The sequence below is a fragment of the Siphateles boraxobius genome, unplaced genomic scaffold (assembly GCF_051911475.1).
Source record: "Siphateles boraxobius isolate OS27281-9 unplaced genomic scaffold, OSU_SipBor_1 66, whole genome shotgun sequence".
In the NCBI taxonomy this organism is placed as follows: Eukaryota; Metazoa; Chordata; class Actinopteri; order Cypriniformes; family Leuciscidae; genus Siphateles; species Siphateles boraxobius.
This window is the reverse complement of record NW_027509193.1, coordinates 17,778,293-17,792,702: the sequence shown is the minus strand read 5'-3', so window position 1 is coordinate 17,792,702 and position 14,410 is coordinate 17,778,293. Positions and strand designations below refer to the sequence as shown.

At 36.6% G+C, this 14,410-nt stretch overlaps 2 protein-coding genes across 6 annotated transcripts in view; one reads left to right on the top strand and one right to left on the bottom strand.

Annotated features, from left to right (window-relative positions):
- The window catches only part of mybpc2a (myosin binding protein Ca), a 35,494-nt gene extending 30,758 nt beyond the window's left edge, over positions 1-4,736 (bottom strand). Inside the window, exon 1 of one of the 4 annotated variants that reach the window (XM_077212640.1) lies at positions 4,587-4,736. Coding sequence is in view for 3 of the 4 variants with exons in the window: in XM_077212637.1 (XP_077068752.1) it covers positions 4,587-4,608 (22 nt within the window). In the remaining variant the exon portion in view is untranslated. The remainder of the gene's footprint in view (positions 1-4,586) is intronic. The other 3 variants (XM_077212637.1, XM_077212638.1, XM_077212639.1) reach the window with 3 other exon arrangements.
- Positions 4,737-10,151: 5,415 nt separating this feature from the next.
- Positions 10,152-13,673, top strand: emc10 (ER membrane protein complex subunit 10). 2 transcript variants are annotated; one of them, XM_077212636.1, is made up of 8 exons: positions 10,152-10,287; positions 10,443-10,515; positions 10,601-10,713; positions 10,836-10,949; positions 11,468-11,652; positions 12,054-12,147; positions 12,698-12,800; positions 13,370-13,673. In XM_077212636.1, the coding sequence occupies exons 1-7, from the start codon at positions 10,192-10,194 to the stop codon at positions 12,782-12,784; spliced, it is 762 nt and encodes a 253-aa protein (XP_077068751.1). In that variant the 5' UTR covers positions 10,152-10,191; the 3' UTR covers positions 12,785-12,800; positions 13,370-13,673. The 2 variants fall into 2 exon arrangements, with proteins under 2 accessions (XP_077068751.1, XP_077068750.1); XM_077212635.1 differs by lacking the exon at positions 12,698-12,800.
- The last annotated feature ends 737 nt before the right edge of the window (positions 13,674-14,410 follow it).

Sequence of the window (14,410 nt, the reverse complement as noted above, 5' to 3'; positions counted from 1 at the left end):
AACCGAACCGTGAGACCAGTGTAGGTTCACACCCACCCCTAATCACAACTAGATTGTATTTAATATTTGTTCTGTTTTCATTTTAATTTCTGTTTAAGTCTTAGTATTTTTTTTTGTGTTTTTGTTATTTTTAATAATGTTTTGATGTTTTAATGTATATAGTCTCTTTCAAACTGGTCCCAGGTTGAGCCATGCAAACACTTTTTTATTACTTACAATACTCACACATTTTAATTATTAAAGATGGAAGTTTTTTTAAATGTTGTATTTAAAATCCACCTTGTTTTTTTAAACTTTATTTTGTTTTGGGGAAAAAACATACAATCACATCTAAACACGATCCTTTGGTCACCTATAAATCCTTACATAAAAAAATAATACTGATGGAAGTGTAAGATGATACAGTGGTCGATAAACATGTCATAAGGTCATAAACAATTTTACACTAGTCCATTTTCCCCAGTATTTTCCCCACCTTGTTTAAATGGACAAGCCGCTTCTACATGAATGGAAATGATTTATACTGCGGGTGCAGAGGAAGCAGGAGAAAAGGTTGACGTTTTAACACAGTTAAATAGATACAAATTAGCACAGTGGTTTTGCCATGGCGCTCGAGGAGATTTACTATCATGCAGAGTTTAGTTAAAATCTAATCAAATACTCATGAACCGGCTAATCAAGGTCATTGGATTCACTTGAATATTTCATGACTCCAGATCTCCAGGAGGAGGACTGAGCACAGCTGAGGTGTGCAATATGCAACAGCGGTTCATGAATACAGTCATAAAGCGATATCAGGTCATGCTGTACATATCCCATTACGGTTAAGTTGGAGGACATATTCAGAAACACACCAAAAGTGAGTGCTCACACATCTGCGTGTAATCCATCATGAAGGAGATGCATGCCAAGGAGCGTGTTGTGATGTTAACGGTTATGAGGTAATGCAACACTTTCCCAGCTGGAAATGAGACGTTGAATGTTAAGACACTATGACTGTATGTGTGTGTGTGTGTGTGAGTGAGGGGATTACTTACTTTGAGCTATGCAAAACCTCCCTTTGGGAATGCCCAAGGATGCCCTCAACTGGAAAAATAATTTATAGGCTACATCTACACTATTATTTTACATCGGATTATTCATTTTCTTTAACTGAATACCACGGTTAGACCTACCTGAAAAACTTAAAGCACTATTTATTTCATTTGTATTTGTTATATTATATTTTGTTTTAACCACTGTGCTCTTTTGTGGTGAAAATAGGGGGATTTGGGAAAAGGGGGCATCATAGTAATGCCATTTCAGATGCCAAGTGGCTTAAACTTCGCTTATACTCGCTACTCTGGGTGTTTCATTATTAGTGTTACAGGGAACCAAACTCTTGTTGTCCTGGCAGGACATAAATTACATTATTACACAATGGCAAGACAACACATGCTTATAAAGAAGGAAAAGGAATCACAACATTGTCGCAGAAGATGTTTAAACCACAACCAAATAATCAAAGAGCCATTTCTAAACATTTTAGAACATTTTTAGAAATCCTAAGAAATCCTTCACCCATCTCAAACTGTCACAGGCCAGACATTTCCCTATTATGGTAAAGCTTGGATATTATATTAGACTCTTCGTAAAGTGATTTATATTAATGTGACATAAGCTTTATTTCAGCCCCAATCCAATATTAATGCAAATGCACAATTTATAGCGCACAGCCTTGACTCACTATTACAGTACTATCATTACAGAGTATGCATAATCATGGAGCAATATGCACAGACACACACTTCTCTGAACACTTTCCCACTGTCAACATGCCTTTTTGTAAAATTGCACACCCTCCTAAAAGCTGCTCGGGGTTATTCTAGAAGCTGTTTATTAAGGAATCGTGCTCTTTGCCAGTAACTAAGGCTACAGGAGATCCAGACAGCTTTGTCCTGTAAAACTCAACACAAAGTGGCCCGTGTATGTGACTGGGGGACTTGAGTGGAGGGTGGTAAATGTGATCTTTAAGAAGCAATAAACTAAAAGAGGGGCTTTGTGTGTGGTCTGAAGTGTGAAGCTGGGATGAATGAGAAAACGAAAGGATAGACAAGAGAGGGAGCAACAGATTATGCTCCAATAAAACGATCCAGTTATTTGACACTCGTGATGTCATGCTCTCAGACTGGGTTTAACACCAAGTCATGGGCCTGAGTTAGAAAGGAAAAACTGAATCGTAACAGAGACAAGGCAGATCTCAAGAAGGCATGGTGACACTGATCTGACCTTGTGTTTTTTTTAAAAGGGTTGTTCCTTAGGAGACAGATTTGTTTGCTAAATGCATTCCCATGACAACCAAATGATGTACTTAACGGAATACTGAACTTAGTCACATTGTACAATGGTCTTAAATCTGTTTAATGTAGAATGCAAAATAACTTTAAAAAATAAAACCTCCGTACATTTGAATGGGTTATATAAATATAAAATTAAGATTGTTTACTGCTATTGAAATCTCCATTTAAAATGCTCATGCTTACTTTTTATTTGTGTCAGTGCAATTAAACATGGTCAAATTATTTGTATAAATTAGTTTTTAGTCAGTTTAACAAATAATTAAAAGTAAAATAATATTTTATTTTTAAACTATTTTTATATTTTTAGCATAAATGGTTCCGTTTCCAGAGAATGATTGTGGATTATTCCATCTTCCTACTTCTAAATATCTGGAATTTCCAGTTCCATTTTCAGTAATTACAAACATCCTGATCTGTTTTCCTTAACAGTGTCCACCGTTAAGCAGCTTAGCGCCACAATTACTTCCCTGTACATTAAATGCATTTTGAGACTATTACAGCTAAGTTTTGCTTATTATCCTGCTGTTGCTGGAGTAATGCCATCTCTGTGAGGATGATTTAGACTTCATCCGAGAAATTCAGCAGCAGCTCAAAACACTGCACAACTTTTAGTTTCTTTTGCCATCCAAACCCTGAACTGCACTTCCTCTTTCACCTGGAGATTTTTCAGGGCCTGTCAAATCTGTCAGATTTCTTTCTGTCTCAAGGATGTGTACTCAACGATGAAAATTAAGAAGGTCGTATTTTAGAAACCCAGTAAGATACACAACTCCACTATTTAGATGAACATGGGTATCTTTTGACATCAACTTCTGATATTTGATGGTAGTGATTCAATTTGCTGGTTTTAATCCAATGCCTGCAATTCAGTCCTTAAAAGCTCCATAAAGAGGTGCGGTAGCTAAAGCTTTTAGCTCTGTATCAGTGCCAGCAATTTAAATCATACTGTATGTTCAGAACTAACCCACTTCAAATATCAGCACTAATACTTTAAGGACCACACACTTCATATGCTATTGATTTTAAATTGTGCACTACTTAAATCAATAGATTAATTTTCATAATGATCAGAATTTCACTTACAGGGTCAATTGAGCATTGAGTATTTGAAATGTAGGTCTTTAAGAAAATATTCCTGCAGGCGAAACACCATATTCATGTAGCATTATGTGATATCCTCAGAGTATTCACATATAATGAGATTTGAATTTGATCATTTTTCCCTCTTGGAATGTGATTCTACCTCTCAGACGTTTACGTTTTGTTATTGTCCACTGGTTGATGATTAGTGATAAAAGGCTGGAATAAACTACACAAATATTTAATTTACAGTCTGGACGAGTGAACGCTAGAACGCTCGAAAGTCAGAGTCAGTCTGTAGATTTTGGGCAGTCAGAGTTGACAGATTTCACAGAAAATCATGATGGGCACAGACTATGATTTATTTCCCCCTCCAGATTATGATTCCATCCAGTTTGAGAATATCCAAAACGTTAATATTTTGAGCCGATTTTAGAAAACACATATATTTTTTTTGTTTGCCACTCATGCAACTCCTAGCAATGAGGCGCATGTTTAGTGCTCAAAATGACCTGAAAATCTGGTAGTGTGTGTGGTTGTTTAATGTATGATGACCAGTTTTGCTCTGTAACCATTTACGAAGTCAGCAAGTATATGATGCCAAGGTTTTCAAATCTGTTTAGAGTAGTGTATTCCAGCCCTAGCAATCATCACCGAGATACATATATAATTCAAACTGATGGGCATCAAGCTATAGAGTGTTTTCTCAGTCTAGTCGTCTATACTGCCAAATCCTAAGCTGCAAATTGACCTCTCACTCCTGCTGCTGCCAACCCAACCTCGAAAATTCATCTTTCAACACCTGTCACAGCCGAGGTGGTCTAAACGTCTCCTTACAATAATACATTCAGGCCCATGATTTACGTTTTAAGCAAAGAAAGCAATATTTCTCCGCCTCAGCAGGTAGTTAGCTGACAAAAAGTGTGAGCCAATGATCAAGATTTATCTACTGATTGTCTTACACAGCTCGCTGAATGAAATGATCAACAAATGGATGTTATTATGAATGTTAAGTGTGGGCCAGACACTGATGCATTCTGCCAGTCAGAGTATAAAAGCATCATTTACATTAACGAGACATATGAAATGACAAATTGCGATGATTAAAATATACACTGTAGTTTTAAATGTAAAATCGATGCATAAAATTAACTTAAAGAGCCTTACCTGGCTTCTTCGGTTCAGGCATAGTGGTTCGTCATATGTCGGTCACCCTGACTTTTCTTTCTCCCACACTTTACTCATCTTTCATGCCTTTTATTCCCTCCTCCCTTGGCAAGCACGACCTCCCCATCCTTGAGTAAGAAAGAGAAGGGTGGGTGAGCAGAGAAAAGAGCGATACATGGAGAGAGAGCAACAGAGCGAGTGTCACTTGAGACAACTTGGACAGGAGGAGCAGACGAAAGACAGCGACAAGGGTGAAAAAAGTTTAACATTATAACAAACATGGTGTCTATATGGCAAACCTGTTAATTGGTAATCTTGTTAAAGCGTGCTGTGAACCGAGCTATTTGCTAGTGGCATGATATATTTGTAGATAGATATTGATTGACAGCCTGTTTGAAGCATATTAATGTGGAGCTGCTTGACATCTGTGAAGTGATGGTTACCTCAGAAAATTAGAAAGAACAGAATCAATGTCAGAGGTTAAGTACATTTGACACGCTGACCTTTGACCTTACGTCTCTCTAACAACCCCTTTCTTTTCAACAAGTAAAAGTGCTGACAATTCTGCTCATTCATTAGGCCAGTCATGAATCCTCACAAGCCACACACTGAGTGTCAATAGAAGTGTGACGTTTTACGAATAACAAGGCTAAACAGTGAATGAAAGAACTTGAGCTCTTTGCTAGTGGGTTAATTAACTCACCCAAACCCATTCAATACATGAAAATAATGAGATAATTAGAACATAACTTAACATCATAACTGCATCTGCACAAAATGACGTGAATGCACAAGTGAAGTTGCATGCTAATCAGATTTTGCAAGCCACACTCTTTCCGCAACAATGCGCTAAAACATGAACTGTGAACAACTGAAACTTAAAGAATTTACAACATTGAGAGTTTTTGCATGTTGTGCTAAAGGATGATGCATGTTAAAATTAACACGATACCGCTCAAAAGTTTGATGTCAGTAAGATTTTTAAAATATTTTTATTCAGCAAGAATACATTAAAAGGATCAAAATGTTTACATTGTTAGGGTCAAATGAATTCTATTCTTTTGGCTTTTTTATTCATCAAAGAAACCTGAAAAATGTATCTTGTTTCCACAAAAATATTAAGCATCACAACTGTATGTTTTTTTTTCTTTTCTTTTTAAATAGAGTTAGAAAACAGTTGTAATAATATTTCACAATATTACTGATTTTACTGTAGAAATGGTGAGTAAAATAAATTCTTCTCAACTAAACTTGCATGACATGTAATGAAAAACTGACTCAGTTTAATTAATATGACATGACATGACAAAACTGAATTAATGAGATATTTTGTTAAAAAAGATAACTAAAACAATAAAAATGCTTTTTGTAACACTTCAATTATGGTGTAAGACACTGAACTCAAAGGTCACAAAATGTCCTGTGTACGGCCTCTACACAAATGTCTTTAACAGCAAAACAGCAGAGATCAGAGTTTAGTCACGTCCCTGGTGTGAATGCTTGAAGTGTACCGTTCAATGACGCTCTGTTAAGCTTGACACCAATAAACGCTCTTTTGAACTTTAATTTGGGGAATAGAAGACTGGACAGAGACTGCTATTTATAGAAAGTGCAACCTGACTGGCAGGTGTCGAGGAGAAAAATTACACAATATTACAAAGGAGAGGATCGAGACTAACGTACAAGCACAAGTACAAGACATATGTAGCAGAAAAGAAAGTGATGTATTGAAGACAACAGCCAGGAAACAAGATACTTCATGCTACACAGAGTGCTAATTTAATTTATTTGATTCAATTAAACGTAATATGGTCAAAGAAAATATAAATCATATGTCTCAATATACCAACTCTCATCATGAAATGTAAACAGAAAATGTTATACTGCTTTATAATAAATGTCACCCCACGAGTTTAATGCCACATAGATGCCTTCACGGTGATGAAATGGCTACTTATAGTTCTGCAGGAGTGTGGGGCTTCACTATTGTCTGAGGGAGTGATGACAGACAGCAATGACTAGATGGAAGAGATGTATATTCATTTCAAAGTAGGAATGTCTTGGAAATCACATGGCAAGGGTGCATGGAAAACCCAAGCCCTTCTGCTGAAACAGTCCATTAATCATACAGGCTCTCTTAGAGATGTGTTCAGTTATGGAAATGCCAATACGTCATGCTGTATCACTTACCTCAGTGTCATCTGATTAATGTAATTGAAAGGGCGTGCGATGGTTTGTTTTATCTCATGCCTCGGATCTTTATGGCAGTCCGTGGGTCCCGTACTGAGTGGCGCAAATAGGTACACTATTCATTAAGGGGAAAGAGTGTAAGATAATCAGTAAGTTTGATTTACAGAACAGTAAAGAACAAAATGAGGTTGTGGAACACAACAACTGCGTGCTACTGTAATTGATTGTAATCGATCTAAGCTAAATTTGATTAACCTGTGGCCCATTCTGTTGTCGATGCGGGTTATTATCTTATATGCTCACTACAATGACAGATATTGAGGAAAAGGAGTAAGTCCTCAGGTGGTTGGGAAACACTGCAATATTTGCGTAGACATAACTTTGGTCATGTCTGTAACTGCTTAAACAGGAAAACATTTGATTGCATTATATGTCAGACCCAAGGACAACATCACAAATGATTACATTATACAGCCGGGTATTTCTTTAATGGCCACTGCTGGCCCTGTGGACTTTTAGAAAATAAACTCTTTAAACATTTCCCACACTGTGACTAGTTTATTAAATGTGTCATTTTCCACACTGAGACTGGTTTATTATATTTATCATGTAAATATGCATCACTGAAGACTTCTTGTCTTTTTTTCCCCCTGGAAGTTATGAACATTTTCACCATTCTGTGATTACTAACGCATCTCAAATGTTTAACGTGTTTAGCATTGAGTGGAGAAAATGATTTTTTTGGATTAAAATAGACAGACTTCTTTTTCTTGCTAACATATTTGTTTTTAACACTTTAAGAGCTAGAATTGCATAAATACACACAATAAAATATTTCAGAATTTCTGCATGTTATTCCCTGCAATTATCTTTGTTTTCTTCATTACTTATAATATTCCTCATTATATCCCAAACATGCTCTTCACTGACACACATTGCTGCCTGTAGGTTAACTTTTGATGCCACATTGTTGGTTGTGATGGAATGCCATCATAACAGAGGGACAGTTATAATTTTGTAACATATAATGCACATAAACCATTTTCACACAATACAAATTTATTTTTACTCTTTGTTAAGATTATTATAGTATTTTTTTTTTTGTGTGCCTATTTAAGATGGATTTGTATAGTTTAAGCCAATCTGGGTCTGGTACAAGTGTAAGAAAATAAAATATACCAAAAAAAAAGCATTTGAAAAGAAGGGGAAAAGGGCGTGGTAAAACATTTGATTGGGAAAAAGTTTAAATCTGCGGTAAAATAAAAATCAAAGCTTTGGACATTAGGTGCCTCTGCTATTGAAGAAACACTGCATAGGCCTTACGCAAACTTGACACGCATTTCAACATCTGAATATTGAACATAAGGTCCTAGAATAAAATATAATAATAATAATGGTAACACATTACAGTAAGGTTTCATTAGTTGACAGTAGTTACAGTAACTACTTAAGTTATCATGAACTAAGAATGACAGTACTTCCACAAGTAAGTCAAGTCACACATAGCGCTTTTTACAATACAGATGATTTCAAAGCAGCTTTACAGTGACAATAGGAAATTAATGGAACAGAGATTGTTTTGGCTGTACAGCAGCTCTAGAAGAATGTATTAATCTTTGTTAATGTTAATTTCAACATTTACTAATACATTATCAAAAGTTGTTTTTGTTAACATTAGTTAATGCACCGTGAACTCACATGAACAAACCATGAACAACTGTATTTTTATTAATTTAACGTTAACAAAGATTAGGCTACTAAAGATGGTAAAAAATGTATTGCTCATTGTTAGTTCATGTTAGTTAATACATAACTAGTGTTAACAAATTAGACCTTATTTTAAAGTGTTACCATAATAATACTATTATTGGATGCAAATATTTGAGGTGGATATAAAGGTCTTGTTATCAATCAATTTAGCGTGTGACTTTTCTTGAGCCGTGTTAAAATTTGTATTGTAGTGGGAACATTTTCCTGTTACTAAACTACTCTCTAGTGTCCAACTCATGTCATTACATTTTCTCTACTTGTGACAACAGGTATAATGAAGTTAACCACAAACTTGTAACAGAGAGAACCCTGTAGTCTGTACACTGGTGCACACATTTACTGATCGTTAAGAGCTCTATCATGTCTTTCAAGCATGTGTTTTTGTCCAGTTTACCCGTTAATGTATTTTGGAATTCCGTCTTGGTCTCACAGTGAACCCTGTTGGTTGCAGACATTAGTCAATCAGCGACAATTACAACGACATCTTTCCTAAAATACACAACAAAAACACTCAATTTGCAGAAAACTGGACCACTGAGTATGGATTAATCGTGGGGAAATATCTGTCATGAATTACAAAAATAAACTGAAGATTGCGAACAGCGACTCCTATTGATTCAGTGATTCGTGTTGCACAAAATGCAGGTAATTCCATTTAGTAAACATAGGGGGCAGTACATCATTTTTTCCTGGCCATTATAATGGCATTAAAATTAACTAAATTTGTGAAATTTGTTAAATTAATAGCATCCCTGAACCTATTTTTAATTTTGGAGGTAGAATAGTGTGACTTCTATACAAAAAAAACTTAAAAGTTCGACCAAAAAGGTTAATTCAGAGCTATTCAATTCTGTTTAAAATGAGAATCTGATAAAACACACAAAAGACTGAGTCCCGCTGTATTACTCAGGCTGCACTGCAGTGTCTATTCACAGGCGCGATCCCACTACTGATCGGCACGGGGGCTTTGACCTGCTCCGTCTCCGACCTGGGCCGGTTCACCCCTCCTTAGACGACCTGGTAGTCCCGGGCTCCCCCAGGAGCACCATATCGATACCGAACTTAGTGCGGACACCCGATCGGCATAGTCCACAGCAGCCCAGAACCCCTGAGCTCAAGCGGTCCGCCAGCCTCAGCCTCCCAGTAGCTTGGATTACAGGCGCACGCCACTGCGCCCGGCGAGAGAAGTGTAGATTCTAGCAATACTTCAACGTGACTGCGCTCCAGTCTGCAGCGCGCCCTCTAGTGGCTGCAAGGAGACAATCATTCTAATGGCTAAAGGAAACATAGCAAAAGTATCAGTTTTAGACATAGACATATGATTTTAGAGCCTAAATAAGACCGAGATAATTTTTTTTAGTAAAGTAATAAAAAAAATTTAAAAAAATAAAAAAAAACTCTGAAGACTTTTAATGTGGTAGCCAGTTGTGTATATTGTGAGAGCAATAGTAATGCTTTAAAAAACTGGACCACTGAATATATATATATATATATATATATATATATATATATATATATATATATATATATATTGATGAATATACATAAGTAAATGGAGGAGTATCTTTAATGTTTTTACGACTTTTGTTTTGAAACACCGTATTTTTGTTACACAGAGAGGAAATCTCTCAAGGCTTGCGGCAAAATGGCCACGATAAGATTCTTAACGCTTATTTTGTCTGTCCTGTCAACTATTACGCTGTTATGGACACAATCTGGCGAATGCAATAATGGTCGAAGGGTAAGTTGAATATGTCCGTTAAACATCATTCTCGTCATGTGTATTCTGTGCGGATTTGCTGATTTCTTGCATGTGTAGCTTGTTAACGTTAGCATGTTAAGCTGCTGTCTGATGTGTCTGTATGCGGAGTGAATGTAAATGGTTTTGTTTGACAGTTAGGAGATCCGGTAACGTTAGACACCGATTTCAGCGGATTCTCTGTGCCACTAGAGCACTCGTTTGAAATAGGTGAGTTTTAAGGTAAATATTTAATAGTTAGCCTGTCTATTAATGTGTCTCTTTGTAGTGTCGTGACTGGTGTTTTTCGTTTCAGATGATGTTCCCAGATTTCGCCTTCGTGGTGCCCTACAGTTCAGGGGTGGAAGGGAAAACGGTGTGTTCCTCGCTCAAAACCAGCTCTCCGAGAAAGACAGGAATACAATGAAGGTGAGAACCACCTGCTTTTTTTTTTAGGAAAGCAAGGATATTTGTCGTAAAGGATGAAATGTTGTAACCTTGTCTGCTGTCTCTCTGGTCTAAAAGTGTATTTCTCTTCCTGTGTCCTTCAGGATGTGGCAGCAGTTGATGGTCTGTACAGGATCCGGGTGCCTAGAGTCTCTCTACAGGTGGACCGGCAGACCGAGAGACAGTTTGAAGGTTACATTACAGCGTTCGTTAGAGCTGTAAGTCAACCTCCTGCAAATATCAACATTAGATATTTGAATTTTAATATAATTGTATATAAACGTTTAAAAGTGTAGGGTCTATAAGAATTTTATTTAAAGAAGTTAATTTATAATATTCGTTAAACTGATCAAAGTTGATTATAATGTCACAAAAAAATTCTGTGTCAAATAAATATTGTTTTTGTGCACTTATTTTTCATTAAAGAATCCTGAAAAAATGTATAATGGTTTCTACGAAAATATCAAGGACAGCTGTTTTGAACATTGATAATAATAATAAAAGTTTCTTGATTACTAAATCAGCATATTAGAATGATTTCTGGAAGATCATTTGAAACTCAAGACTGAAAATTCAGCTTTGCCATCCCAGGAATAAATTAAATTTTATAATATATAAAAATAGAAAAAAGTTATTTTAATTTGTAATATTTCAAAGCGTATAGTTAGATAACATAAACTTTAATTAAAAATATTTTTTTATAGATATTTTAGCTATAAATCTTTCTTTTTTGCAGTGCTCGTTAGTGGAGTCCCACCTCAGTGACGTCATCACCCTTCACACTGATGTCAGCGGAAATGTCATCGGCATTTCCATAGTGACAATCCCCGGTTCATGTCGTGGAATAGAGGTGGAGGATGAGGTTGACCTGGAAGTTTTTAACACAACAATAAGTGTTGTGGCACCTGTCACTGCACCTGTGTGAGCACGCACTCTTATGCTTTTACACTCAGACTGCTATTTCTGTTACTATGTCTACACCAGTGATTCTAAACATTTTTCGCACCCTTTTTTTCCAAGACAATATTCAAATTCCTTCCTGTCTAAGCAGATATGTATCTCTGGTAATTGGTAAATCTGTATTATAAATAAATGATCTCAAAAATCTGATGGCTGTTTACTGTTATACAATGAAATAATTGTAAGACACATTGGGCCCCTCTTGGAAGTCTGCAGGCCTCATAGTGGGTTGAGATCTACTGGTCTACACATTAACTTTATTATTTGAAGAGTATACAAACAGAGCGCACCCACAATTTGCATTGTCTGCATGTTATTATCAGCTCCTTTGGAAACTAGTTTGTCTTATGCCTCTTATTTAGACCCGAAACAGCACCCTACATTGAGAGAATGGAACAAGAAATGGAAAAGAAAGGCAAAAACCCACAAGAGCAGAAATCCTTCTTTGCCAAATATGTGAGTATTTTTATTTAATTCTGTATGGTTGTGACTGAAGACTCATTACTGGTTTGAGTTGTGCCAGTTTTTACTTTACTTTTCTGTGAAAGTCAAATTCACGACTAATTATTAATGTGACAATTTTTCCCAACTATCTAGGTAGTAGAAATATGGAACCTTATGCACTATCATCACATTAATATTTTCTCATCTTTTATTTCACCTCCTTTTGTGGAATAACTCCTTTCCAAATGGCCTCTATTGCTGCTAATAGTAGTAGGCTATTTTTTTGTTCTACTGTGTCTCTTTAGAATTAGTTTGTGTAGCAGTGGACTGCAATGCCCAAGATGACCGTTACTTTATTTTTTGGGTGTATTTTGAGCTAACAGTCATTTCATGACTCAAGTTGCTGGTCTGTTCCGTCCTTTCCTAAATACAGCTACCAGTATTAATGTCCCTCTTTGTAACCGAGCTCTAAACTCTCCTGCAGCGTGTGTCGTGGTTGGCTGTTCTGCATTCACAATGCTGTGTCTGTGTTGACTTTGTGCTGGTCTGTGCTGTGTTCCAGTGGTATTTGATTCTGGGAGGTGCAGTGTTCCTCATGGCCACCAGTTCAGCACAGACCCCACCAGGGGGCGCCCGAGAGCAGAGCTGATTTCCATTCATTTCAAGTACTGAAACTCATTTAAGCCTATTTGGTTACTCTGTCACTCCCACTGCATTTCTCATTGTGTGTGTGTATATGGGTGTGAACAAGCACCCACATTCACACAAACTCAGATCCTCTGATCCTTTCTCTGTTTCAGCTTGGTGTTCAGTTGTTTTATGTGCTTTGTGTTTTTATGGCATGTTGTTTTTATGTCATGGCCAAATCAGTGGTGTTTTGATCGAATAGGGTCCTTTGGCCAGTAATATAGCAGGTGATGATAGTCTCAAGCTCAGAGATTTTCATGACCCACTCTGCTTGCTTCACTCTTTCTTGTTCTTTCAGTCTCATTTCTCCCTCATAGTGGAAAGTCATTTGTAAGAAGCAAGTGGTGGAGGTTGGTCAAAAAGAGAGTAAGGAAGGATGAAACTGAAAATGATTTGCTTGGGAAAACGTGCCAATTAATCCAAAAGCCTGTAATTGCCCTGCACCTAGTCATTGACTCCGGAGAGGAACCGTCATGTTGCATTTCAAACCACTAACACATATGTTGAAAACCTTCTTGTGTGTTTTTCTTTTCTCTTTTATCATCAGTGGATGTATATTGTCCCACTTGTTCTTTTCCTGATGATGTCTGGAGCTCAGGATCAGTCTGGAGGCGGAGCCGGAGGAGGGGCGGGCAATGGAGGAGGACGATGATCCCCGTGGCAGCAACAACTCCTGTGTTGTACATAATATTTTAAAGCAGATTTTGAGTTCACTGACACTCATCTTGACACGTACACATTTACAAACGAAGGATTGTTCTGGAGAAATAATAATTGAAAAGCTTAACTTATAACTGCATTCTTGGATTATGTTTTTACTACTGATTTAATAAAATAATTTGATGACCATTCGAAGTTGTCAGCATGGTTGTTTACAAGAACTACTGCCATTAATATTTATTATACAAGCACTTTGAAAACTAAAGCCACGGTCACACTAGACTTTGAGCACGCTAAATTTCTACAGACACTGCAATAGTCGCAAAATGACATCCCATTCTATGTTTTTTTAAAAAGACAGTACGTAAAAAATGTCAAAATATGCAATCTACTCCACTTTACTGCAATCCTGCAGATTTAAAGTTTGCATCTTTTTACTGCAGCTAAAAAAATCACGTTATGGCATATCATTCTTTTGTTAGTCAGACGTCTTCACGTGAAATTAATTCGCAGGGCAGAGTTTACCGAACTTAAACTTCGGATCAAAGCGACATGCAAAAATTATTCGCTTGAGCTTGCGTTTCCTGACTCTCATTCGCATGCATATGAAAAGTGTTTTTTTTGTTTGTCCTTTAACAGGTGACCAGAGGATTGAGATCTTTACAACTCCATCTAATGCTCTTGTCTTTACCTCCTTGTCTTGTTTTCTGACCCAGTGCTATTTGGGTTTATTCTACATCATGTTGATGCTGGAAATACCACTTCTCTTTGCACCTTAATGACATAAATAACTGAGCATAAGCCTGAAATGATTACTGGTAAAAAGTGAAGTGCGTTATGGATTACAATGTATTTGTATATTACAGCTTCTTTACATTTTTTAAAGAAATCAATACGTTCATTCAGCAAAGACCCATTCAATTGAAAT